General features: G+C 39.3%; 1 protein-coding gene across 2 annotated transcripts in view; it reads left to right on the top strand.

The window, feature by feature from the left end:
* Window positions 1-6842: 6842 nt before the first annotated feature.
* SYBU (syntabulin) overlaps window positions 6843-25535 on the top strand; it is a 116662-nt gene continuing 97969 nt past the window's right edge. The window contains exon 1 of one of the 2 annotated variants that reach the window (XM_004090796.3): window positions 6843-7295. In XM_004090796.3, the coding sequence (XP_004090844.1) occupies window positions 7293-7295 (3 nt within the window). In that variant the 5' untranslated portion in view covers window positions 6843-7292. The remainder of the gene's footprint in view (window positions 7296-25535) is intronic. The other variant, XM_012508620.2, reaches the window with a different exon arrangement.

Here is a 25535-nt window from a genome sequence, read left to right as displayed (position 1 = left end):
CAAAGCCAAAGGAAAAAGAATATTTTTAAGAAAGAAGTAGAAAGCAGAACCAAAGGCTGCAATGAGATCAAGTGAGTTAAGGGCCAAAAGTGTTCACTGAATGTGGCAATGTTGTGATCACGGAAAGTAGTGAATTTATTTTAAATAATTTCAACTGAGTGATAAGAATAGAAACCAGTTTTTAGTTGGCTAAGTAACAAATAAGAGTAACAAAAAAGGAAAGGCAACGTGATACTACTCTTTCAAGAAGGTTGTTGTGAAACAAGGTGATGTCATGACTGATGAGAGGAATGGAGAACTAAAGGAAGGTTATGGATATGGCAATGGTGGTGATTGTGGTACAGCTGGTGAAGGAGATAGCAGAGTTGATGTTGGAGGTGATAGTGGAGGTGGTATAGGTGGAGATGGTAGCAGCAGTGGTGGTCTTGGAGGTGATAAAGGTAGTGGGAATGAACATGGTGGAGGTGGTGGAGGTACAGTGGTCACGGGGAGGTGATGGTTTAAATGATGATGAAGGTGGTCAAAGTGATGACAGTTAAGGCAAAGGTAATGGAAATAGTAAAGGTGGAGGTGATGGTGATAGTGGTGGTGATGGTAGTAATGACAGTAGAAATGAAAATAGTAGTTTAAAACATAGGAAACTTTTGAGTATGTTTATCCACTAAGGTAAAAGAGCCAGTAAGAGAGACAGAATAGAGGAAAAGAATAATTGAGTGGGCCCCAGAGGAAAATAGACAAAGAAGTTATAGCACAGATAGAAGAACTAAACTGCGAAACCATCTTCCATAGTTAAAATTCCCGCACCGAACTACCTGCAGCCCTCCAAATGTATCATGGGGTCCCATGCCTGCTGCTCTGCCTTTGTACATGGTGAGAGATTACAAAGGATTTTTTCTTCTTTATGCTTTTCTGCATTTTAAAACTTTCCATAATGTACTTTTCTTTACTTTAGAAAAATCAAATAGAACTATAAGGCAAACTCTGTGCCAATTGATAGAAATTATTCTCTAAAGGTAGAATATAAAGTCATTGTGAAACCTGGGTGTTCCGGGGCATTAGAGGGCCTTTTTGATCATAGACTATACCTTGAGGAAGACAATACTGAAAATCTGTAATCTTTGGCTTCATTATTTCCACTCTAAATTCAAAGTTTTTTTTTTTTTTTTTACCTGAGAAGAACTCTTGCAGTAACTGCTACCACAGCACTAAATAAGGATTATGGGAGTTATATTTTCTAACATGCCATAAAAAATTACACGATAAGCAAAAATGGGCACTCTAGATAATTTTGATGAGAAAATCTAAATTGAGTGATGGTTTGCACACATATCTTTAAAAACAGACATATGAAGAAGCCATTATCAAGTTCAGCTCAGAAGTTGGGGTTATTTGGACACATAACACACTAGTCAAAGCATGTTCCTCCAGAGGAGCCTCCAGTCGCGTCTCATCGCAATCTCTGAAATGGATTTGAGGCACATTTGTGGGCCTTAACACAAGGAATAGAAGTGTGGCCATAAACACCTTCATTTTATGATGGCAGACATATGATTAAAGCCTCAAAACGGGAAAAGATTCACTCTCCTCTTTGACAAGATCCGTTGCTATGGTGATGGTCTGCTCGGCCCTGGCTGAGCGGCTTCAGGCCCTGGCTGAGCGGCTTCAGGTGGCTTCAGTTTTGGAAGACAAGCTAGGTCATGTTTGAACCACCTTGCTTACACAGCAACCGGACAAAGGAAAATCACTTACATTTAGGAATGAATTATTAACTTAAAAATTCCATTGCTGTAAAATCTTCTCTGTGATGAAGACTGAAATATTTACCTCTAGCGTGGAAATTTCTGAGCTCCAGGCTTCCACTCAACAACTCCATCTTCCATTTTAACTTCTTTAAAACAATGATTAGTGCCTGAAATGATCTTGTTTTCTCGCACTCATTTTGTCTAACTCTCTATTAGAATATCATTTATTTGAAGGCAAATATGCTATTTTGTTCATCACTATAGTCCTAGCATCTAAAACTCTGCCTGACATATAATAGCCACTCAATAAATTTTAATTGACTGATGCTGCCTGTTCTCATGATACCATTTTTTAAAATTTTTTTGGGGTGGCTCTGTCACCCACACTGGAGTGCAGTGACACAATCGTAGCTCACTGCAGCCTCACCCTCCTGGGCTCCACTGATCCTCCTGCTTTGGCTTCTGGAGTAGCTGAGACCAAAGGCACGTGCCACGTGCCAGGCTTTTTTTTTTTTTTTTTTTTTTTTTTTTTTTTTTTTTTTGAGACGGAGTTTCACTCTTGTCGACCAGGCTGGAGTGCAGTGGTGCGATCTTGGCTCACTGCAACCTTTGCCTCCCGGGTTCAAACGATTCTCCTGCCTCAGCCTCCCGAGTAGCTGGGACTACAGGCATGCACCACCATGCCCAGCTAATTTTTTGTATTTTTAGTAGAGACGGGGTTTCTCCATGTTGGTCCAGCTGGTCTCGAATTCCCTACCTCAGGTGATCTGCCCGCCTCGGCCTCCCAAAGGGCCGAAATTATAGGCATGAGCCAACATCCTCAGCCCCACTTTCTTATTTTAGAATTTTCAACAATATTCTTAAGAATGTAATGTGATTGTAGACAGTTTACTTTCTCTGGGCATTTGTTTCCTCATTTGTAAAACATGGGAAATTAACTAATCTATGCATTTCTTATCTATGCTAAAATTTCATGACTCTTATGTGTGCAAAGCTTACTTGAATTATAAAATATTCATTTTCCACTTCATTCACTGTGTTTCTAATGAGCTCTTTTCTTATTTTCATCTACAATAATGTATACATAGTTACAGCTCACAAAGCACTTTTGTTTCCATTATTTCCTTTGACACTTACTTCAAATTCCCGAAGCATGATAGTACTTACTATTTCTGTTTTCCGGATAAGGATTATAAGCTCAGAGAGGGTATATGACTTCAGCGTGCATCTCATTTCACTAAATGTGTCTGTTACAAATAAAAGTTGTTCGGGCGGGGTGCAGTGGCTCACGCCTGTAATCTCAGCACTTTGGGAGGCTGAGGCGGGTGGATATCGAGGTCAGGAGATCGAGACCATCCTGGCCAACATGGTGAAAACTTGTCTCTACTAAAAATACAAAAATTAGCTGGGCATGGTGGCGCGAGCCTGTAATACCAGCTACCTGGAGGCCGAAGCAGGAGAATTGCTTGAACCCAGGAGGCAGAGGTTGCAGTGAGCCAAGATCGTGCCACTGCACTCCAGCCTGGCCAAAGCACGAGACTCCATTGACTAATATTTTAATACTTGTAAAATTATGATGTAGACCCAGGAATTTTAATAAATAATCTTTTTCCAAAATATGTTTTCAATAAATATTAGTCAGCATATGTGTGGTTTAAGGGAGTCTAACACTACTGCATGTTTAATACACAAAAGACCTACTGTATTCCTAGCACATGACCAAATCTACTCCCCCTACATCCTGCAGTAGCATCTAATATTTCTCTCACTTGACTTATTCCTTTGAGTGAAAGCATCGCCTCCAGAAAGCCTCTACAGTGAGTAGGAATACAAAATAATCATAAGTATTTAGCTTCAAATCCCCATTGGACAATTTAATAGCTTTGTGATTGTCAACAAGTCATGGGTCTCCTTTTTTGCATCAGCAAAGTGTATAGGAATAACTACTTCTTAAGATAAATGTAATAATTAAATTAGACAACATAAATTAGTGCTTAGTTTACAGTATATACTCAGCAAATGTGAATTCCTCCCCATTCTGTTACCTTGGAGGAGTAACATATCAATCTAATCACACTTTAGCGAACAAGTCTTGAGGAAATAGAGAGAAAGGAAAGATAAGATAGGTTTGGAATATGGTACTGGATACAGATTACTGAATAAGTAAATTATAGATGGATCTTAAATATTAATTATATTAATTATTAATAGAATATTATTATTAATTATATATGACTAATAATATCAATAATTATTAACATCATTCATATTTTTGATAGAAGCAACAAAAACTGAACTTTAAGTATTTTTAGAACAAGAAAATTACACTTTATACTCTCTATATAAGAAAGGCTAGCATTGCTTTGCAATCACTTTAACTGAATTTGTTTTCCTTTAACTTTGGATTTCTTATATGAGCATGTGGCTTCTGGGCACCATTTGACCCCTCCAACTTGTGAGCTGCTTATTTAGCACCCTTCTCAGGTCTTAGGAAGTTAAAAGGGGGATTTTCTTTAGTCTAATTCAAATCTAAAATCTAGGGGAAAACAAGTAGGTATGGGGAAGGTTTGTAGTTGTTGTTGTGTTGTGTTGTGTTGTATTGATAGCCATGAGGAATAAGTCCTGGTTTGGAAACATATGGGTTTTGGGAAGAAGTTGGGAGTCAAAAAGGAGAAAAACCTGAAACCCAAAACTAAGGAAGCATGACTGATATAACATCTAAAAACCTGGATTAGATCATCTTTTAAAGTCCTGCAATCTCCACTCCACTCTGCAATCTCCAATTGCATAAACTCCCCGATTTAAACCTTCCTCCTAAACGATTTCTACAACTGTTTCTACAATTACATTGTATTCTTGGAATTCCAGCAAAATTTGAGTTTGATTATTTGTGCTTTGATATTCATTGAGAGGTATTTACTGTATTCTCAGTTTCAGAAGGTGCTCTTATAGCAGAGACATCATGGAGGAAGTATGTAGACAAGGACCAAGGAAGAAAGCGCCTGCATGTGAGCCTCCTCCTTTTATTCCACAGTACAGTCAGGACTGTGGCCAGTCTGATGAAAACCAAAAACAAGATTTTTCCCTTTCCTCTTTCTATCTTCTAGTCCACTTGAGCATTCCCGCTCAGGAACTCCATGTCTGCCCTTTCCTCTTCCCTACTTTACCACCCTCACCCCCACCCCTCCCACCTCTCTCACATATACACTCTCTGTGCCCTTAAGTCTTCAGAATAAAAATAGAGTGACATTTCCTTCCAGATAGGTAGCAATCCCCATTCTAAAGGAAACTGTTTATGTGCAAGGGCATAAGACTGGTTATCTTTAACCTAATAGTCTTACATTTTCGTAGCACTTTGTGTACACTTTTTTTTAGCTTCACAAATGATCTTATAAATAACTAGTTGGAATTCAATAAAAACAATCCAGGAATACTTGATACAGAGGTCCTGGAAGCCTGGATTATGGATAGAAGGAAGACAGAAAGCCGAGTTCCTAGAGCATACTTCGAAGAGGACATAAGCTAATCTGGTGAAGGAAATATTGGGCAGAGAGCAGTTTTGACCAAAAGTCAAAGGAGGGCACTTACATCCCTTTAAGGCCAAAGGAGGATTAAACTCAATGGTTGGACTTTGAATAGAGGTAGAATGGGAGGGGTAGGGAGGGAGGGAAGGAACATACTAAGACCTCCTATGTCACAGTTTGGCAAAGAGGGAAGGGAAGGGAAGGGAAGGGAAGGGAAGGGAAGGGGAGGGGAGGGGAGGGGAGGGGAGGGGAGGGGAAAGAAAGGAGAAAAGAAAAAGAAATTGTTGGGATGGGTTGCACTGTGTTATGAATATGTATTTTCAATGGGGGAGGGATTTCTAGGGCTTAGAAAACACTACAGAGAAGAAATCTTCACGTCTAAGCCTTACAGTGAGAAGTAGAAGAAATGATCAGATAACAAAAATAACCTGGAACTAAAAATGAAATGCTTAATGCATTTAACATGTGCCAAGTTAAGTAGGAATATGAGATTGTCAGGTTACCATTGCATAAACTTGCGCTGCCAAGTTTCCTCACACATGAATGTAAGTAGGTTGGACTTTAAGCTAACTGTGTGCTAAAGGCTAGTGAATACAGTAAGGAAGGGAGGCAGGGAAAGGAGAAGGGGTAGGATGCAGAAGCATCCCTTCCTTTTGTGCAGAAACTTCCTTCAGGGGTAAAAATGAAGAGTAATCTCAGAGTAAGCAAACAACATCACAAGAATCTCACCTAGAAGAGTCTTTAGCCAAACTGTGGTAGCGACTCTTTCACCCTTAGCTATGATAGGACGATGTAACTGGATTCATCATTAAGAGCCGTAGGAAAGCTAGGCGTTCTTTATGGGGCTACCTGGCTGGGACTCTGGCAATTCTGAGGGAAGAAAGCCCCTTTGCAACAGTCTCTTCAGAAACCTGTTTTCCAAGAAAAGCAGGTAGTGGGGTTGATTATTAAATTTGCATTTGGACTAAGAAATTAGAACACAGTATCCTTTCCAGTCTGGGGTTCCCGTCAGCCCTACCTAAAGTCAAAACAAATTACATCTCTATTGCACTTGCTATTAAGGAAGTCTGGAGTATTTCTGTTAAACCCAATTGCTGTTATCTCCTGAGAACTAGAAAGTGAACAGCCACATTTATCCCCAGATCAAAGATCAGGAAACTTAAACACAGACACACTGTTCAGATGAGGCGCCCAAGGTCACTGGTGAAGTTAGAAAGAGCTTGAAGCTGTAGGTAAGTCTTCGCCCCCTAGTTTTGAGCCACGCCTCCTTAGCTGTCCCCAGACAGGCAGGCTGTGGTCGCGAGATAAATTTTCCGAGGAAGACTGTCCTAAAGGGCACCTTAGGTTCACGCTGAAGTCAGTGTTCAGGGCTCTTCCTCTCCAGCGTGAGGACAAGGGTGCTCCTTAGCAGGGGTGTGAGTAAAGACCTGGAGGGAGACTGGGGTCTCAGGCCCTCAGCCACCCCCAGGGATCCGCTCCAGATTGTGCAACGCAAGCCCTCCCGGCCTCCGCTGGGGCTCCCTCATCTGGCAGGAGCCCAGAGGCTCTGCAGCGCGCCACCCCCGCTGAGAGCGGCTTCTTCAAGAAACAGATCCTGCAGCATAATCTGCCAGGGCCCTGGCAACAGGAACCGGTCCTTCCGGCAGCGAGTCCAGGGAGCAGAATCCTGGCGCCCCCCGCGCGCGGCCCTCACCGTGCTCACGCCGCTGCGCCCCACCCAGCGGTGCCTGCCTTTTGGTCCCCCGCCCTTCTCTCCATTTCGTCCTCAGCCCCAGCAGCCTCCGGGCTGGCTGCAGAGGCCGAGGGGCCGAGGGCACCGGAGAGCAAGGGATTCCGCGGCACCACGTGTCCGAGCCGGGCTAAGGCGGGCGGAGCGGGCCGGGCCCGGCTCCCCGGGCCTGAGCGCAAACCAGCAGCGACGCGGGGTCCAGTCCGCACCGGCACCCGGCCCAGCCGGGGCCCGGTCTCCCGGGCGCACGTAGGTGCCTCCTCCTGGACAGCGCGATGGGGCCCTTCTGGGCGAGAAATGGTAAGACCGGGGCGCCTATGCGGGCTCTGCTGTCAGTGCCCGCGGACACGGGAGGGCGACTGATGGTCTTCGGTCCAATGAGGGCAGTGATGGGGCGCTCCGGACCCCAGGACCACCCTTTCCAATGCGGGAGGTATCCAGGGTGCTCGGCGATGCACAGAAGAAAGTCGTGGAAAATGGGGAATCAAGGGCACTCTCAGCACATGGAGGCCGAGGGAAAGGCACTCCTGTTTGATTAGTTTGATTGTTGTTGAGATGGTCGGGCTGGACTCCTTGTTGCAAGGAGCAAGATTGGCCAGGCCAATGTGTAGGCCGTCGGTTTTGAATCTCCCTGTACTGATTGTTCTCAGGAGTGGGTTTGGAAATGGTGGCTTTTGATAAGGAAGGTTCATTAAGAATAGGTGTTCTCCAGGAAGCCTCCATTGAGCTCTCCAAAGAGGGAGACAGTCCCAAGTCCCCAGAGGACACTTTTCAAATTTCTGCTGCCTGAAGAAACTTTCGTAAAGACTATTCCGGGTGAGAAAGGATGACCCATTTTCCATTAATGTGCTGTTGAAGGGCTACGTTGATGAGCTCAAAACCTCCTTATGGTAGGTGGTATCAACAGGTTTGGATTTAAAACAGAGGTAAATTGTACAGTAAAAGATATCTGTAAGCTTAATTTAGTATGTGGAAAGAGATTCTGAAAGCTTTTTAAATGAAAGAAGCTACTGGGGAAAATCGTTGCTTTTATCTTCCCCAGTGTCCAGCAGGTAGTGCTATCAAGGAAAACAGGAGACTCCACTGCTAGGTTCCTCTTGCGTCCTCTAGCCCTGACCCCAGAGCCTGTGCAGCAGAAGCAAAGGGCAGCTGTAACATCTGGATATCTCTTCTCAGAAAAGGGCCACATTTGAACCCTACAGATCAGAATCTTCAACTCAAAGTTTCTGCCAGATCAGATTCGTCAGTAGGCACATTTTAGGAATGTTTGCCTTTTCCTCCCCATAGGGCGCCCTTGGGGCAAAGGGAGTCAGGTATTCTCTGTGCCAAGTTTTCTCCACTTGTACATTTGGGAGAGCAGTAACACCTATCTCTGAGAGATAAGCCCAAGTGAAATCATTTTTTTTATATGCTTCGGATTTTAGAGCAGCAATACATTATCATAGTGCAGATTTTGATTGCTTAATTTATTTTACAATAGCACTATTTTAATGAAGAATATATTTAAAATATGCTGTTCAATTCATAATGATCTGTACATATTTAAATAATATTTAATTCACTTGATTTGTATTTAATAGTCCTTAAGGTGATATCATAATTGAAACTAATTGTATGCATTCTTAAATGCTGATGCACTGAACAAAAAACAAAAAATTGGTCCAAAACTTTATTTCTACAGATGATCTACTGAGGCTTACAGAGAGTGAGTAATTTAGCCAGTGGCGCACTTAGAACCAGCTGTCTCTAATAGTCATGTTTTTTTTTTTTCATATTGTAGTAACAGTTGGTAAAAGATAAGCATAAAAGAGTAATACTACAAACTAGTGGTTGACAAGGTTTGGAGATGGGATGAGGGTGAGAAGAATGTGACACTAAAAGTGTAGCATGAAGGAGATCTTTGTGAGGATGGCATAGCTATGTATCTTGATTATTGTGGTTACACAAATCTACATATAAGATAAAATAACAGGCCTGGTATGTTGGCTTGTGCCTGTAATCCCAGCACTTTGGGAGCCTGAGAAGATGGGTTGCTTGAGTCCAGTAGTTAGAGACCAGCCTGGACAACATGGTGGGACCCCATCTCCACTAAAAATACAAAATATAAAAAAAAAATATGTGGACACAGCAGTAGCTGCCTGTAGTTCCAGCTACTGAGGAGGCTGAGGCAGGAGAATTGCTTGAGCCCAGGGTGCAGGGAGCTGTAATAACACCACTGCACTCCAGCCTGGGTGACAGATCAAAACCTTGTCTCAAAAATAAATAAATTAATTAATTAATTAAAGAAAATTTAAAAAAATCATAGAGCTGTAAACAGGCATTGCACCAATGTCAATTTCCTGGCTTTGATATGATACCGTAGTTATATGATATAACCATTGGGGAAAACTGGGTGAAGGGTGCATGGGATCTCTCTGTACTATCTTTACAACTCCCTGTGAGTCTACAATAATTTCAAAATAAAGAAACTTTTTTTACAGTCATTTTGTAAGTACATCAAATTCCAACATTGGCCATTTTTCTAAATCTGAATGTATGCAAAATATTTCATTTTACTATATATGCTGTTATAAGTACGTAATACATACTTAAAATACTTGTGGTACAAACTAACACCTGCATATAACTTTATTGATATTTAAAAGACCATACACACCTTTAAGATATAACTAATCATGCTGGAATATCAAATAGCATCTTAGCAATAGGTATTAATTTCATTTTAGTCAATTTCTGTTTATTTAAAATTTTGGAAAACAAAGAGAAAGTGTTTTATTTAAATAGTACTTGTGTGAAAATAACAGCTGGTGTTTTTATTCTTCTCTTTTTTTGTCTGTGTAAAAATACTGAGGTTTTGAGTCTACATCCTTCTTCTTAGCAGGATGTTTTCTGTGGTTCAGGTGACAGAACCCAGAGATATCACCAAGCAGACATGATAGAGGGGATAGGATAGAAAAAAAAAAAGAACAAAACTGATGTTCATGAAGATCTCTCATTGAAAGAAATTAGGAAAGTAAATTAAGTTATTTGAAATATCTGAAAAGTCTTTTGTGGATGTTCAGAGCCACCCTCACCAACATCAGCGTGTTTTTTCTTTGGGGTTGGCCACCAATGGCCTAAGTCCCAGAATACCTAAATCTATCCCCAAAGAAAACAGGGAACTAAAGCTTCTGTGGTCTTGTAGACTGACGGCAGGTGCTGGCAAAGGAAAGAAAGGTTCCTGTGTACACACTTCTGACGAAAGAAATGTTCTTTTGCATGGGAGAAGGCAGTATTTCCAGAACTTCAGTTTTTCTAGTATACTTCACAATTTTTATCATCTCTGAATATGAATCATACTACTATTTACTGATTCTTACTTAAATTAACACATTATTTTTTACTCAGACTTTATCAAAGGAATAATGCCCACCTATGAAATAACATGTTTCATCTGTTTGTTACATTTCTCCTAATATGTACAAATAAATATATATTATAACTTTACAAAAGACATCCATGAACCACCTAAAATTCTCTGTGTACCACCTAATGTATCAGGAAACACTGTACAATGACACAACCTTGGGAGGTGCTCCAGGACCTGAGGATGAGGAGAAGCCTAGCTATGCAGAGTAAGTAGAGAAAATATTAATTAAAACTTTAACTCTAGATTATTTTTCCTATATGGTCTTGTGAATTGTCAAAATGTGGTTAGAATGAGTACTTCTATTGTTAGAGCAGTCCATTTAATTATTGGGACAATCCATTTATCCTTATATTGAGAGTAGATGTGAACTCACCTAATTACCTCTACTGTATCTCTACTGCCACCCAACCAAAAATTCTCTATAATAATACCATGTGACATTTTGCCAGATGCCTCATCAAAGTCCATATGCTCTGCCAGTTCTAACCCTATCTGTAATAAGAAAAAAAAGTCTAGACTTGGTCCAAGTAATTCTTAGAAGCCCAGGACGATCTCTGTCACTTTTTTCTTTTCTAAGCACCCAGAAACCAACATTTTATTAACTTGTGCCAAAATATTGCCCAATATTTCATTTCAGCCTCATCAATCAGTGTTTTACAGGCTTTCCCTTCTCTCTGGCTTTGGAAAATCAGAACTATATGCTTGGCTTCTACATTTCTAATATCTTGGAATCTCATGCTCAGGGTTCTTCATAGACATTAACAGTGGTGCCATAATTCTATTTGTATGAGATGAGATTGTAAAGTCCAGTTCATAACTTGTTAAATGTCTTAAGAGAAGCTAGTGACATGACTTGCCCTGAGCTTTATTCTCTTTTGCCAAGTTTTATTTTTTCCTTTTTAGTTTGGAAATAATTTTTACTTGACAGAGAAGCAAACGAGTCACTAGAAAGTTATGTGTTCTCTTAGTTATTCATCAGTATTAAATGAACTGTAACAAGTAGGGAGTTTATACTTTTCTTTTTCTTCTTACTTAAAACATAAAGTGAATCTTTTTCTATTTCTTATGGTAAGCCATAGTTCAAAATTAGAGTTCAGTCTTCTTGAAACTGTGAACTGAAGTTTTACCGTATCAAATGTTCTTGGGACCAGAACCTAAGATTTTTCAGTTTTTTGCATTAATAGTAATGGTATTTATTATCATAATATTTAATTCAGCTTTTAAATTAACCAAACATCATTATTTTATCTGAAAATGGTGGGATGTGAGAGAGATTACAAAATAAGAATATTCCAAATGACCTTCTAAGTAAAGATGTGCAAGTTGAATGCAGAAAGAGAAAGAAGTAAAAAATTATCTATTTCTCTGAAAATAAGGAATGAAATATGAATTTAATCTCAGAAGAGTACATATTTTCTTATTCCCTAAAGAAAACTCTGAACTTTTGGTGACCCAACTAAAGACAGTTTCCTGACTTAAAACCTTAAAAATCAATTTAGTTTCAACTTACTAACTGTGAGAATTTTCTTCCCAAGGGCAGAACTGATGTCTTTTGTGGTATAAATGAAGAATGGGTGGAAGGTAATATTAACCAGTTCTCTTCCTTCTTTCTTGATTTAACCTGTGCCTGGGGAAACTCAATTCATAATTTCATCAATTTTGCACCATTAATACACACCAAATTAACTTTAAATGGTATGGAATGATAGTCTAAGTGAGTAGGAGCCATTAAACCTAATGACACTTAAATGTATTCATCACATTGATGCATGTCTTTTAAAGGGCCATTATGTTTTTCCACAAGAGAGAAGGAGTTTGAAAGTGTAAACTTTATATTATCTATATGAACATTCTTTAGTATCCATTTGGTTCTTAAAACATATTAAAATGGAAGTTGGCTATAATAAAGTTATTTTTAAATTTTAATCAAAGGGGAACATTTCCTGTCACTCCCAAGAGTAAGGCTGTCGGGGGGTGCTTTGTCCATGGTGCTGAAACGGGCTTTTCCTCAGTGACCTCACTACAGAATTAGGTACAGAAAGAAAAAAAAAAAAAGGCATTTCTTCCAGTTAATGACTTACAAGAATACAAATATTGACTTTAAAAATTATGTATTCTTCAGTTTTATAATCAGCATGGAAAGAGAATTTGCAGACATTACTAGCTTGTATATTTGAGTGATGTGCTTGTAGGACGAATTGACAAATATTTGTTTTTAACCTATTTGAAGTATAGCTTGGAAATTTTTATCACTTTACTCCTACAATTTCTTGATTAATTAAATTAATAATATTTAATGGTTGTCAGTTTCTATTTCTTTTTTAAAAACTCTTCATTTCATAATCTTTTAGTCCCATAGTATTGCTTTCTCTCTGACTTATTACAATAGATACTTTGGACATTTTTCACATAATTTTAAATAAGAAAAATAATGCCTCCTCAAATAATGAGCCATTATTTCCATTACAATTTATATGTTTGTAGAATACTTATTGTCCATAACAAATTGTCAAGAAATACTTAATGCATATAATTGTGAGGATTATGAAGAATTTTTATATATGGCCCTTGCCCCTGAGAAACCTTAAATAAAATAATTACTGCATTTGCATAAAAAATAAAATAACAACACAAAGCACTGTATATTACTAGAATTTAAGGTCATTGAGGGACTGGACCTGTTTGATTTTTTATAGATTTATCTCAAGTATGTAACACAGTTCCTAAGTCATAGTGAGTGCACAAAAAGTATTTGTTAAATGCCATAGAACATTAGTGGATGAGTAAGTGCAAAAAGAGCTAGAATTTGTGGCACAAATCAGATGATGTTGATTTACAGCTACCCACTTAAGAAGGGGTACGCATTGTCCAATTATTATGTTACAGAAATTGATATACATTTATCTGTTTTCCTCCATGCATTAAATTATGTAAAGCAAAAATAAGTCTAACATGTTTTCATGTATATTAAATGTTAGGTATTTTTTAAGTGTTTTACACACGGCACCTCACTTATTGCTCACTACAATTATTACAATTTCCTCTTTACAAATGAGGAAAGTTAAGAGACTGTCTTAAGTAACCCAGTCGGTAATTAGAAATTCAGAATAAAACTCAGCCTGTCTAATGCTGTGTTTTTAACTATTACTATGCCAAAACCCCAAACTATCCTTGAGCATCAAAGAGCTTTTGTAATTTTCATGCCATCATGTGAATTCTAGCTCTTTGGAAATCTTTCTCTTGATCTGTTTATGGAAGATCTGTTACCTAGGCAACCTTGCTTTTCTAATTAACAGTAGAGAAGTCACTTTCCTCCCTCTTCATAACAGGCAAAAGGAAACTTTATTCATGGGGAAAAGCATAAAATCCCAGAGCCAGAGCCATCCTTTGGGTTTATGTAGAAAGCAGAGGAAGAAGAATGACAGAGTGGAAAAGAATAGATAGTCCTCTCTACCCTCTACCCTAAGTTGGAAAGGTTTTGTGGGGACTCCAGTGATTATTCTCTAACAACTAGAATGTTCTCTCCTACTTCTTTTTGAAGTGAAGTAGCTGTGGCATGAGGTTCAGCCAAAGACTTTTGAAACAATGTTCCACACAGAGGCTTATTTTTCAGTTTCCAACAAGACCAATATCAAACACCCTGAGCTAGATTGATAATGTTTATACAATTATATTAAACTTATGTACAGTTTAATAAGCCCATTATATAATTTCCTCACAGTATTTCCCAGTCTGATATTTCTTATCTTTATGCCACATTTTTTAAACCAAAACTTTTAAATCCAGCATCTATTATTCAGCTGTCACCACTAATCATCACTGAAGTTTGTCCAGAAAACTTATCAATCATCTTGAACTTAACTCACTTATGATCACTTTTCATAAAGAAGTACAAAAAGAACAGATTTAGTAGCTTAGCTGTGTTAATCACATAGAATTCTTACCATTCTTAAATTTGCATCTGGACATCCAGCTAGAAACTTAAAAATGAAAGTTAACTAAGCCCAATAGTTCTGAAGACATTCCACACACTGACAATACCTAAACACTTATTTTCCTTATTGGAAAACACCAAAGACAATCTGATTTTCCTTGCTGAAATAATAATAAAGTTATGCATTAGATGAAGTGTATTAGTTTGTTCTCACACTAGTAATAAAGACATATCTGAGACTGGGTAATTTATAAAGGAAAGAGGTTTAATTGACTCACAGTTCTGCATGGCTGGGGAGACATCAGGAATCTTGTAATCATAGTGGAAGAGAAGGCAAACACATCCTTCTTCACATAGTGGCAGTAAGGAGAAGTGCAAAGAAAAAGGGGGGAAGCTCCTTATAAAACCATCAGATCTTGTGAGAACACACTCACTATCATGAGAACAGCTTGGAGGTAACTGCCCCCATGATTCAATTGCCTCCTACCGGGTAACTCCCATGACACGTTGAGATTATGGGAACTACAGTTTAAGTTAGGGTTTGAGCAATGGACAGAGAACCAAACCCTATCATTCTGCCCCTGGCCCTTCCCGAATCTCATGTCCTCACATTTCAAAACACAATCATGCCTTTCCAACAGTCCCCCAGAGTCTTAACTCATTCCAGCATTAACCCAAAAGTCCAAGTCCAGAGTCTCATCTGAAAGCAAGTCCCTTCTGCCTATGAGCTTGCAAAAATTAAAAGCAAGTAAGTTACTTCCCAGATACAATGGGGGTACAAGCATTGGACTAATAGACCCATTCCAAATGGGAGAAATTGGCCAAAACAAAGGGGTTACAAGTCCCATCCAAGTTCAAAATCCAATATGGCAGTCATTAAACCTTAAAGTTCCAAAATGCTCTCCTTCGACTTCATGTCTCACATCCAGGTCATGTTGATGCAAGAGGTGGGCTCCCATGACCTTGGACAGCTCTGCCCCTGTGGCTTCGCATGAGACAGCCCAACTCCTGGCAGCTTTCACAGGCAGGTGTTGTCTGTGGCTTTTCCAGGTACACAGTACAAACTGTCAGCGGATCTACCATTCTGTGATCTGGAGGACAGTGGCCCTCTTCTCACAGCTCTACTAGGCAGTGCCCCCAACCCCACATTTCTCTTCCACACTGCCCTAACAGTGGTTTTCCATGAATGTTCTGCCCCAGCAGCAAACTTCTCCCTGGACATCCAGGTGATTCCATACATCCTCTGAAATCTACGTGGAGGTTCCCAAACCTCAGTTCTTGATACCCTAAATCATCACTCTCGAGTTCAAAGTTTCACAAATCTCTAGGGCAGGGACAAAATCCCACCAGTCTCTTTGCTAAAACATAGCAAGAGTGACCTTTACTCTAGGCCCCATCAAGTTCCTCATCTCCATCTGAAACCACCTCAGCCTGCACTTAATTGTCTATATCTCTATCAGCATTTTGGCCAAAGCCATTCAACTAGTCTCTAGGAAGTTGCAAACTTTCCCACATCTTCCTGTCTTCTGAGCCCTCCAAGTCTCTAGAAAGTTCCAAACTTTTCCACATTTTCCTGTCTTCTTCTGAGCCCTCCAAACTGTTTTAACCTCTGCCTACTACCAATTTCCAAAGTTGCTTTCACATTTTCAGGTATCCTCATAGCAGCACCCCACTCCCGGTACCAATTTACTGTATTAGTCTATTCTCATGCTGCTAATAAAGACATATCTGACACTAGGTAATTTATAAAGGAAAGAGGCTTAATTGACTCACTTTCGGATGGCTTGAGAAACCTCAGGAAACTTACAATCATGATGGAAGGGGAAGTAAACATGTCTTTCTTCACGTAGCAGCAGTAAGAAGAAGTGCCAAGCAAAAAGGGGAGAATCCCCTTATAAAACATCAGATCTCATGGGAACTCACTCACTATCACAAGAACAGTATGGAGGTAACAGACACCATGATTCAATTACCTCCCACCAGGCCCCTCCCATGACACATGCAGTTTATGGGAACTACAATTCAAGATGAGATTTGGGTAGGGACACAGCCAAACCATATCACGAAGTGACTGACATATTATTGATATGCTTTCCAGTCCTGTATATATCAGTAAATATCTAGAGGCTTGTAAATTAAGTGTGTGATCGCTTGCTCCAGAATATTTTTTTCCCAGTTATTGAATTACGTATGCTGTTATCCAATTATTGTATATAAAAAGAAGAAAATAAACTTCATCATTTATAAAGACCCTAGGAGAAGGGATGAGATAGCACATAACACATCTTAAATTTCTTCTTAAAAATTTGACATTACATAGCAATCCCTGCTTTACATTCCCTCTGTACAATGAAAAACAATATTAAACATAATTTGAAATTAAATTTTTCCTGTACTTTAAAATATATCATGTTAACACGTGAATAAATTGCACTGCTAGGTTTTCTTTTACTCTTTATGGCCTTAACTTTTTCACATTATTTTTCATCCCATTATACTAAGCTTAATCTATATTTCACTGCCCTAAGGAATTTCTTTCTCCTTTTATACTAACTGCTTTTGTGTATGTTAATGAAAATTTTGCATGCCAAGGAGAAGAGGTGAAAACATTCAGACACACACTCTTGACTTCCTTAATGGACATTCATAAGAAGTGAAACATTTCTTTCTCAGTGTCTGTAATATATGTTACAAATGAGATCAGGTTAACATTAATGTGACCACAAACTGCCAGCTGTTCAAATTTACACATTCATCGTGTTGCTTGTTTTACTAGTGCACAAGGGAAATACCATCTTCTGGGACTTTTCTTCCCCCCATCAGGATATTTAAGCTGGAAGCTTTGTCAGACTGCGTCAGTGTTCCCTGAGTAAGCAGGAATGCAAACTGCAATTTTAGCATTAGCATTCTACTTAGAACAAAGGGAGGTGCCTGGAAGCAGTACACATTAGTGCAGAGTTTTCTGGTTTCCCTTTAAAGAGAAGGCACAGCCATTTGACTCTTGAGCTTATTTAAACAAGTCACCAGTCCTTGACTCCAGAACTGAAGCCTTATATGTTCTTTCTATTTGGCTGAGCCAGTAATTTTTGATCACTTCTTCTTCCCAAGAGGTAAGTTTGCTTGTTGTGGTAAGGGAGGTATATTTGTTTTGCTAAGGGGTTATATTCTTGTCAAAGATTTGTCATAAACATATTAAGGAAGATGTGGTTAACTAAATCACATTTCATAAAATATTGCTGATATTCCAAATAAGCCTAGTTTTGGAGTTAGAAATGATCAGGAGAAAATTTAAGTTTTCAAGTGAGCATTTAAATAGCAAAGAATTTGTACGGTCTGACTTACGATTCCTGCAAAGAAATTGTAAATCATGTATTATAAAATTGTTCCTAATTTGTCATTAGTGTAGAAGCTGTTTTCCTTTTATTAAACTGTATAAAACTAATTTCTTTGGGTTCTTCACTCTGAGTCTCTCTGATCTGATTGACCAGGAGAGAGCTGCTAACTACAGTAGCATGCTGCCATTCCTACACTTGGCAGGTTGACAGTAGTTGGGCGAAGGAGTTTAAATTAGTTTCTATTTAGAGTTTATCCCAGATTATATAATAATTTTGTACTGCAGGCTTTGCTGTAGAATGTAAGTGAAAATTAATGCTCTTGATCTAGAAACATTTTAAATTGAATTAATTTGAATGTGATATGCTGTTGTTTTGTAGTTGTACAAATTGAATACGTCTGTAGTATATGAGAGTTTATACATGTTCTCCTGGTTGGGAGCTTTCACAGGTTAAGGTTGAAGTGCCATATCTGCTCTTAAGTAAATGTGTTGTATTATTTATTGTTAAACTATCAAGTGTGTACATTTTCAAAAATAGCTACCATGAAGGTAATGGTTTAGTTTAAAACTTGGAGACTCTCACAGGTGAAACTGGATTTAAATACAGCTATTTTTCTTATTGACTCCAATACCACTTGGCATTAAGTGGATACCAGTTAAACTCCCACCTCAGCAAGAGGGGAAAGATTGTTGGCCAGTGCTCTAAAGCCAATTTTATCTCTAGCAAGACTTATAATATTTTTGCAGGCGTTCAGAAATCTATCCTGAAATGGTGGTAATTATTGTTACTGTCAGAGTCATCTCGTTCCTAATAACATAGAGAGCTGTCTTACTTGTGCTGTCCTTAATTCCTCACACCTACCTAATGTCCCAAACCTCAACTTGTTTGAGGTCACTTAGGTGTAATAGCAAAGCAATTACATAAGAATAGTGCCATTATTGTGTGGACAAACTAAGAGCAATGTTTTCCAACCTTAACTGCACATTGGAAGATGTTACCGGAAAGGGGTCCTGATCCATACCCCAAGGGAGAGTTCTCGGATCTTGCACAAGAAAGAATTCAAGGCAAATTCATAGAGTAAAATGAAAGCAAGTTTATTAGAGAAGTAAAGAAACAAAGGAATGGCTACTCCATAGGCAGAGCAGCAGCATGAGCTACTCATTGGCTATTTTTATGGCTATTTCTTGATTACATGCTAAACAAGGGGTAGATTATTCATGAGTTTTCTGGGAAAGGGTTGGGCAATTCCCAGAATTTAGGGTTCCTCCCACTTTTTAGACCATATAGGTTGATTTCCTTACATTGCCATGGCATTTATAAACTGTCATGGTGCTGGTAGGAGTGTCTTTTAGCATGCTAATGAATTATAATTAGCATATAATGAGCAGTAAGGATGACCGGAAGTCACTTTCATGGCCATCTTGGTTTTGGTGGGTTTAGGCCAGCTTCTTTACCGCATCCTGTTTTATCAGCAAGGTCTTTTTGACCTGTACCTTGTGCCAACCTCCATCCTGTGACTTAGAATATCTAACCTCCTGGGAATAGAGCCCAATAGGTCTCAGCCTTATATTACCCAACCCCTGTTCAAAATGGAGTTGCTCTAGTTCAAACACCTCTGACAGAATCACATGGTGGGCTCCATGCATCAGTATTTTTTAAAGGTCTTCCTGTAATTCTAAGATTTATTAAGGTTGAGAACCTCTGCCTTAGTAAGAATTGTCTTCCTTCATGATTTTAAAAGTTATTTGAGGCTGGGCGCGGTAGCTCACACCTATAATCCCAGCACTTTGGGAGGCCGAGGCGGGCATATCACAAGGTCAGGAGATCCAGACCATCCTCACCAACATGGTGAAACCCTGTCTCTACTAAAAATACAAAAATTAGCTGGGCGTGGTGGTGCACACCTGTAGTCCCAGCTACTCGGGAGGCTGAGTCAGGAGAATTGCTTGTACTCGGGAGGCTGAGTCAGGAGAATTGCTTGAACTCGGGAGGTGGAGATTGCAGTGAGCAGAGATCACGCCACTGCATTCCAGCTTGGGCTACAGAGCAAGACTCTGTCTCAAGAAAAAAAAAATAGTTATTTGAAACTGCTCTTCCGCCCCACCCCCAGACAGCAATATCAAGTAGTACGTTATTTATCTACTTATAAGACAAAGTGAGAAGTGGGGTCTCAAGCTTAACCTAACAATCTTGAGTTATGGGACATGACATAAAATTCATAGGGGTGCAAATGTGATGCTTTATCTAAATGCTAATATACTTGAGGTCAACTCTGGAAAAGTAAACTTTAAAAGGGTGTGACTTTTAAAGTTTACTTTTACTCTTTTTACTTTAAATGTTACTTTTCCTTTTCCTTTTCCTTTTTTTTTTTTTTGAGGTGGAGTTTCACTCTTATTGCCCAGGCTAGAGAGCAATGGTGCGATCTCAGCTCACTGCAACCTCTGCCTCCCGGATTCAAGTGATTCTCCTGCCTCAGCCTCCCAAATAGCTGGGATTACATGCATGCACCACCATACCCAACTAATTTTGTATTTTTTGTAGAGATGGAGTTTTTCCATGTTGGTAAGGCTGGTCTCGAACTCCTGACCTCAGGTGATCCACCTGCCTCGGCCTGCCAAAGTGTTGGGATTACAGGTGTGAGCCACCGCTCCCAGACTTACTTTTCCATATCTAAATGTAATAAAGTTGTGTTTGAGTTATTCAGCAATGTTTATCACAATTCTATGTCTGAGACCCATCTTAGTCTGAAGTTTGGAAAACACTCACTCCAGCCAGTTTGCTCAGGTAGAAAAAGTGACTAGAATACTGCATTTATAGGGTTGCTGAAAGAATTGAAGATATAATGCATGATAAAAGTCTAGCATAGTGCCTGACATACAGTGGGTATTTAATATGTTAGTTTTCACCTTCCTTCCTCAGCTTATTAATTTTAACATTAAAGCGTCTCAGGTTAACCTTAAGGCAATGAGTAGAGAAAAACTATTATTTCCCATATATTATGATGGTTCATCTGTTGTTTTTCAAAGAGGATTAATTCAAAGCTTTGCCTGGAACATGAGGTGTATTTTTTGCAATTTACTTCAAATAATTAAAGAAATTCAAAGTCATTAAAAAATCATGCAGAAAATGCAAAGTTTATTAATTTGTCTAAATGTTAAAATAAAGAAAAGAAATAACTAAAATATGTCCTTATTTTGGTCATTGGCAAATATACTGCAGAAAGCATTTCAAATTATTTGTGTGTGTTTATATTTTTTAATTGAAAAGGTACCAGGGGTTAACTTGTATGTATTACTTTTAGAGTACCTTAATTTTTTTTTCAGTTTTGTAAATGACTATTGTCACTTATTGGCACAAGTTCTTTAAAGGCCTCTCACAAATCTTAATCCATGTACATAGCACTCACCTGTATCCAACAAACTAACTACAGATTTCTAGCTGTTTTTTCCTAGATCTTCCTTCACACACACAGACACACACACACACACACACACCCTGAAAGACAGAAAAGAGAGAGAAATGGAGACTCAGGCACAAAGAGACAGAGTGAGTGAGAGATTTTTCCACAACATATATTCCAAGATCTTAGCCAACATAAATGTTGATCACAACTGACTACTGCCAAAGCAATCCAATAAATACTTAAGTGACATATTCTTCATTATGCAGAGAATCCCATTCCCTCTTGGGTGCCATGTCCATAGCTCAATTTCTGAAGACAATATTTAAGTCATTTTTAATCATACAACTTCTGGACATCAGACTCTGAATCTCAATCCAGAAATTTCTAATACTTTTTCTATTCCAGTTGAATTCTCAATAATTTATATTTGTATATAAGAAACCTGATGCTATACTGTGAAACTGGAGTTAAGCAACTGCGATTTATAATGAAACCCTGGATTCCAAGTTGCTTGATTACAGTTGATTAAATGCACAGCAGCCTTCAAATGACTTACATTTGCTATATTCTTTCTAATAATGATAACCAACTACACGATAACTTAATTTAATAATGACAGTGTTTTCCTGAGATAAGAATGTTTGTGATTTTTGCACATTGATTTTGTATCCTGAGACTTTGAGGAAGTTGCTTATCAGCTTAAGGAGATTTTGGGCTGACACAATGGGGTTTTCTAAATATACAGTCATGTCATCTGCAAACAGAGACAATTTGACGACCTCTCTTCCTATTTGAATACCCTTTATTTCTTTCTCTTGCCTGATTGCCCCAGCCATAACTTCCAACACTATGTTGAATAGGAGTGATGACAGAGGGTATCCTTGTCTTGTGCTAGTTTTCAAACGAAATACTTCCAGCTTTTCCCCATTCAGTATATTGGCTGTGGGTTTGTCATAAATAGCTCTTATTATTTTGAGATATGTTCCATCACTACCTAGTTTATTGAGAGTTTTTAGCATGAAAGGGTGTTGAATTTTATCGAAGGCCTTTTCTGCATCTGTTGAGATGATCAAGTGGTTTTTGTCGTTGGCTCTGTTTATGTGATGGATTACGTTTATTGATTTGCATATGTTAAACCAGCCTTGCATCCCAGGGATGAAACCGACTTGATCATGGTGGATAAGCTTTTTGATGTGCTGCTGGATTTGGTCTGACAGTATTTTATTGAGGATTTTTGCATCAATGTTCATCAGGGATATTGGCCTGAAATTTTCTTTTTTTGTCGTGTCTCTGCCAGGTTTTGGTATCAGGATTGTGCTGGCCTCATAAAATGAGTTAGGGAGGAGTCCCTGTTTTTCTATTGTTTGGAATAATTTCAGAAGGAATAGCACCAGCTCCTCTTTGTACCTCTGGTAGAATTCAGCTGTGAATCCTTCTGGTCCTGGGCTTTTTTGTTTGTTTTAGGCTATTAATTACTGCCTCAATTTCAGAACTTGTTACTGGTCTATTCAAGGATTCGAATTCTTCCTAGCTTAGTCTTGGGAGGGTGTGTGTGCCCAGGAATTTATCCATTTCTTCTATATTTCCTAGTTTATTTGTGTAGAGGTGTTTATAGTATTCTCTGATGGTAGTCTGTAGTTCTGTGGGATCAGTGGTGATCTCCCCTTTATCATTTTTTATTGTGTCTATTTGATTCTTCTCTTTTCTTCTTTATTAGTCTGGCTAGCAGTCTATCATTTTGTTAATCTTTTCAAAAAACCAGCTCCGGAATTCATTGATTTTTTAAAGGGCTTTTCTTGTCTCTATCTACTTCAGTTCTGCTCTGATCTTAGTTATTTCTTGTCTTCTGCTAGTCTTTTAATTTGTTTGCTCTTGCTCTTCTAGTTCTTTTCATTGTGATGTTAGGGTGTCAATTTTACATCTGTCCTGCTTTCTCCTGTGGGCATTTAGTGCTATAAATTTCCCTCTACACACTGCTTTAGCTATGTCCCAGAGATTCTGATACATTGTGTCTTTGTTCTCATTGGTTTCAAAGAACTCATTTATTTCTGCCTTAATTTCATTATTTACCCAGTGGTCATTCAGGAGCAGGTTGTCCAGTTTTTAGTGAGTTTCTTAATCCTGAGGTCTAATTTCATTGCACTGTGGGCTGAGAGACTGTTATGATTTCAGTTATTTTGCTTTTGCTGAGGAGTGTTTTACTTCCAATTACATGGTCTATTTTAGAATAAGTGTGATATGGTGCTGAGAAGAATGTATATTCTGTTGATTAGGGGTAGAGAGTTCTGTAGATGTCTATTATGTCTGCTTGGTCCAGAACTGAGTTCAAGTCCTGAATATCCTTGTTAATTTTCTGTCTCGTTGATCTCTATAATATTGAGAGTGGAGTGTTAAAGTCTCCCACTATTATTGTGTGGGAGTCTAAGTCCCTTCGTAGGTCTCTAAGAACTTGCTTTATTTTGCTCATTAGTTGATGCAGTTTCTTCACAGTGTCGATGTTCTTTACAATTTGGTATGTTTTTATAGTGGCTGGTACTGGTTTTTCCTCTCCATATTTAGTGCTTCCTTCAGGAGCTCTTGTAAGGCAGGCCTGGTGGTGACAAAATCTCAGCATTTGCTTGTCGGTAAAGGATTTTATTTCTCCTTTGCTTACGAAGTTTAGTTTGGCTGGATATGAAATTCTGGGTTGAAAAATCTTTTCTTTAAGAATGTTGAATATTGGCCCCCATTCTTTTCTGGCTTGTAGGGTTTCTGCAGAGAGATCCGCTGTTAGTCTGATGGGCTTCCCTTTGTGAGTAACCTGACCTTTCTCTCGGGCTGCCCTTAACATTTTTTTTTTTTTTCATTTCAACCTTGGTGAATCTGATGATTATGTGTCTTGGGGTTGCTCTTCTCGAGGAGTATCTTTGTGGTGTTCTCTGTATTTCCTGAATTTGAATGTTTGCCTGTCTTGCTAGGTTGGGGAAGTTCTCCTGGATAATATCCTGAAGAGTGTTTTCCAACTTGATTCCATTATCCCCGTCAATTTCAGGTACACCAATCAAAAGTAGATTTGATCTTTTCACATAGTCCCATATTTCTTGGAGGCTTTGTTCGTTCCTTTTCATTCTTTTTTCTCTAATCTTGTCTTCGTGCTTTATTTCATTAAGTTGATCTTCAATCTCTGATATCTCTTCTGCTATATAAATTTGGCTATTGATACTTGTGTATGCTTCACAAAGTTCTTGTGCTGTGTTTTTCAGCTCCATCAGGTCATTCATGTTCTTCTCTAAACTGGTTATTCTAGTTAGCAATTCCTCTAACTTTTTTTCAAGGTTCTTAGCTTCCTTGCATTGGGTTAGAACATGTTCCTTTAGCTCGGAGGAGTTTCTCATTACCCACCTTCTGAAGCCTATTTCTGTCAATTTGTCAAACATATTCTCTGTTCAGTTTTGTTCCCTTGCTGGCGAGGAGTTGTGATCTTTTGGAGAAGAAAAGGCAATCTGGTTTTTGGAATTTTCAGCCTTTTTGCACTTTTTCCTCATCTTGGTAGATTTATCTACCTTTGGTCTTTGATATTGGTGATTCTTATATGGTCTTATTGTGTGGACATTCTTTATGTTGATGTTGATGCTATTTCTTTCTGTTTGTTAGTTTTCCTTCTAACAGTCAGGCCCCTCTGTTGCAGGTCTGCTGGAGTTTGCTGGAGGTCCACTCCAGACTCTGTTTGCCTGGGTATCACCAGCGGAGGCTGCAGAACAGCAAAGATTGCTGCCTGTTTCTTCCCCTGGAAGCTTCGTCCCAGAGGGGCACCTGCCAAATGCCAGCCGAAGCTCACCTGTATGAGGTGTCTGTTGACCCCTCCTGGGAGGTGTCTCCCAGTCAGGAGGCACGGGGTCAGGAACCCACTTGAGGAGGCAGTCTGTGCCTTAGCAGAGCTCGAGTGCTGTGCTGGGAGATCCATTGCTCTCTTCAGAGCCAGCAGGCAGGAACGTTTAAGTCTGCTGAAGCTGTGTCCACAGCCGCCCCTTCCCCCAGGTGCTTTGTCCCAGGGAGTTGGGAGTTTTATCTATAAGCCCCTGACTGGGGCTGCTGCTTTTCTTTCAGAGATGCCCTGTCCAACCCAGAGAGGCAGTCTGGCTACAGCAGCTTTGTGGTGCTGTAGTGGGCTCCACTCAGTCCAAAGTTCCCAGTGGCTTTGTTTACACTGTGTGGGGAAAATCACCTACTCAAGCCTCAGTAATGGCAGATGCCCCTCCCCCCACCAAGCTCCAGCATCCTAGGTTGACTTCAGACTGCTGTGCTGGCAGCGAGAATTTAAAGCCAGGGGATCTTAGCTTGCTGGGCTCCGTGGCGGTGGGATCTGCTGAGCTAGACCACTTGGGTCCCTGGCTTCAGCCCCCTTTCCAGGGGAGGGAATGGTTCTGTCTCGCTGGCATTCCAGGAGCCACTGGGTTTGAAAAAATGACTCCTCCAGCTA

This window comes from Nomascus leucogenys, chromosome 16 (genome assembly GCF_006542625.1).
Source record: "Nomascus leucogenys isolate Asia chromosome 16, Asia_NLE_v1, whole genome shotgun sequence".
NCBI classification, from domain to species: Eukaryota; Metazoa; Chordata; class Mammalia; order Primates; family Hylobatidae; genus Nomascus; species Nomascus leucogenys.
Note: the sequence above shows the minus strand (reverse complement) of the source record. Positions and strands in the feature narration are given on the sequence as shown.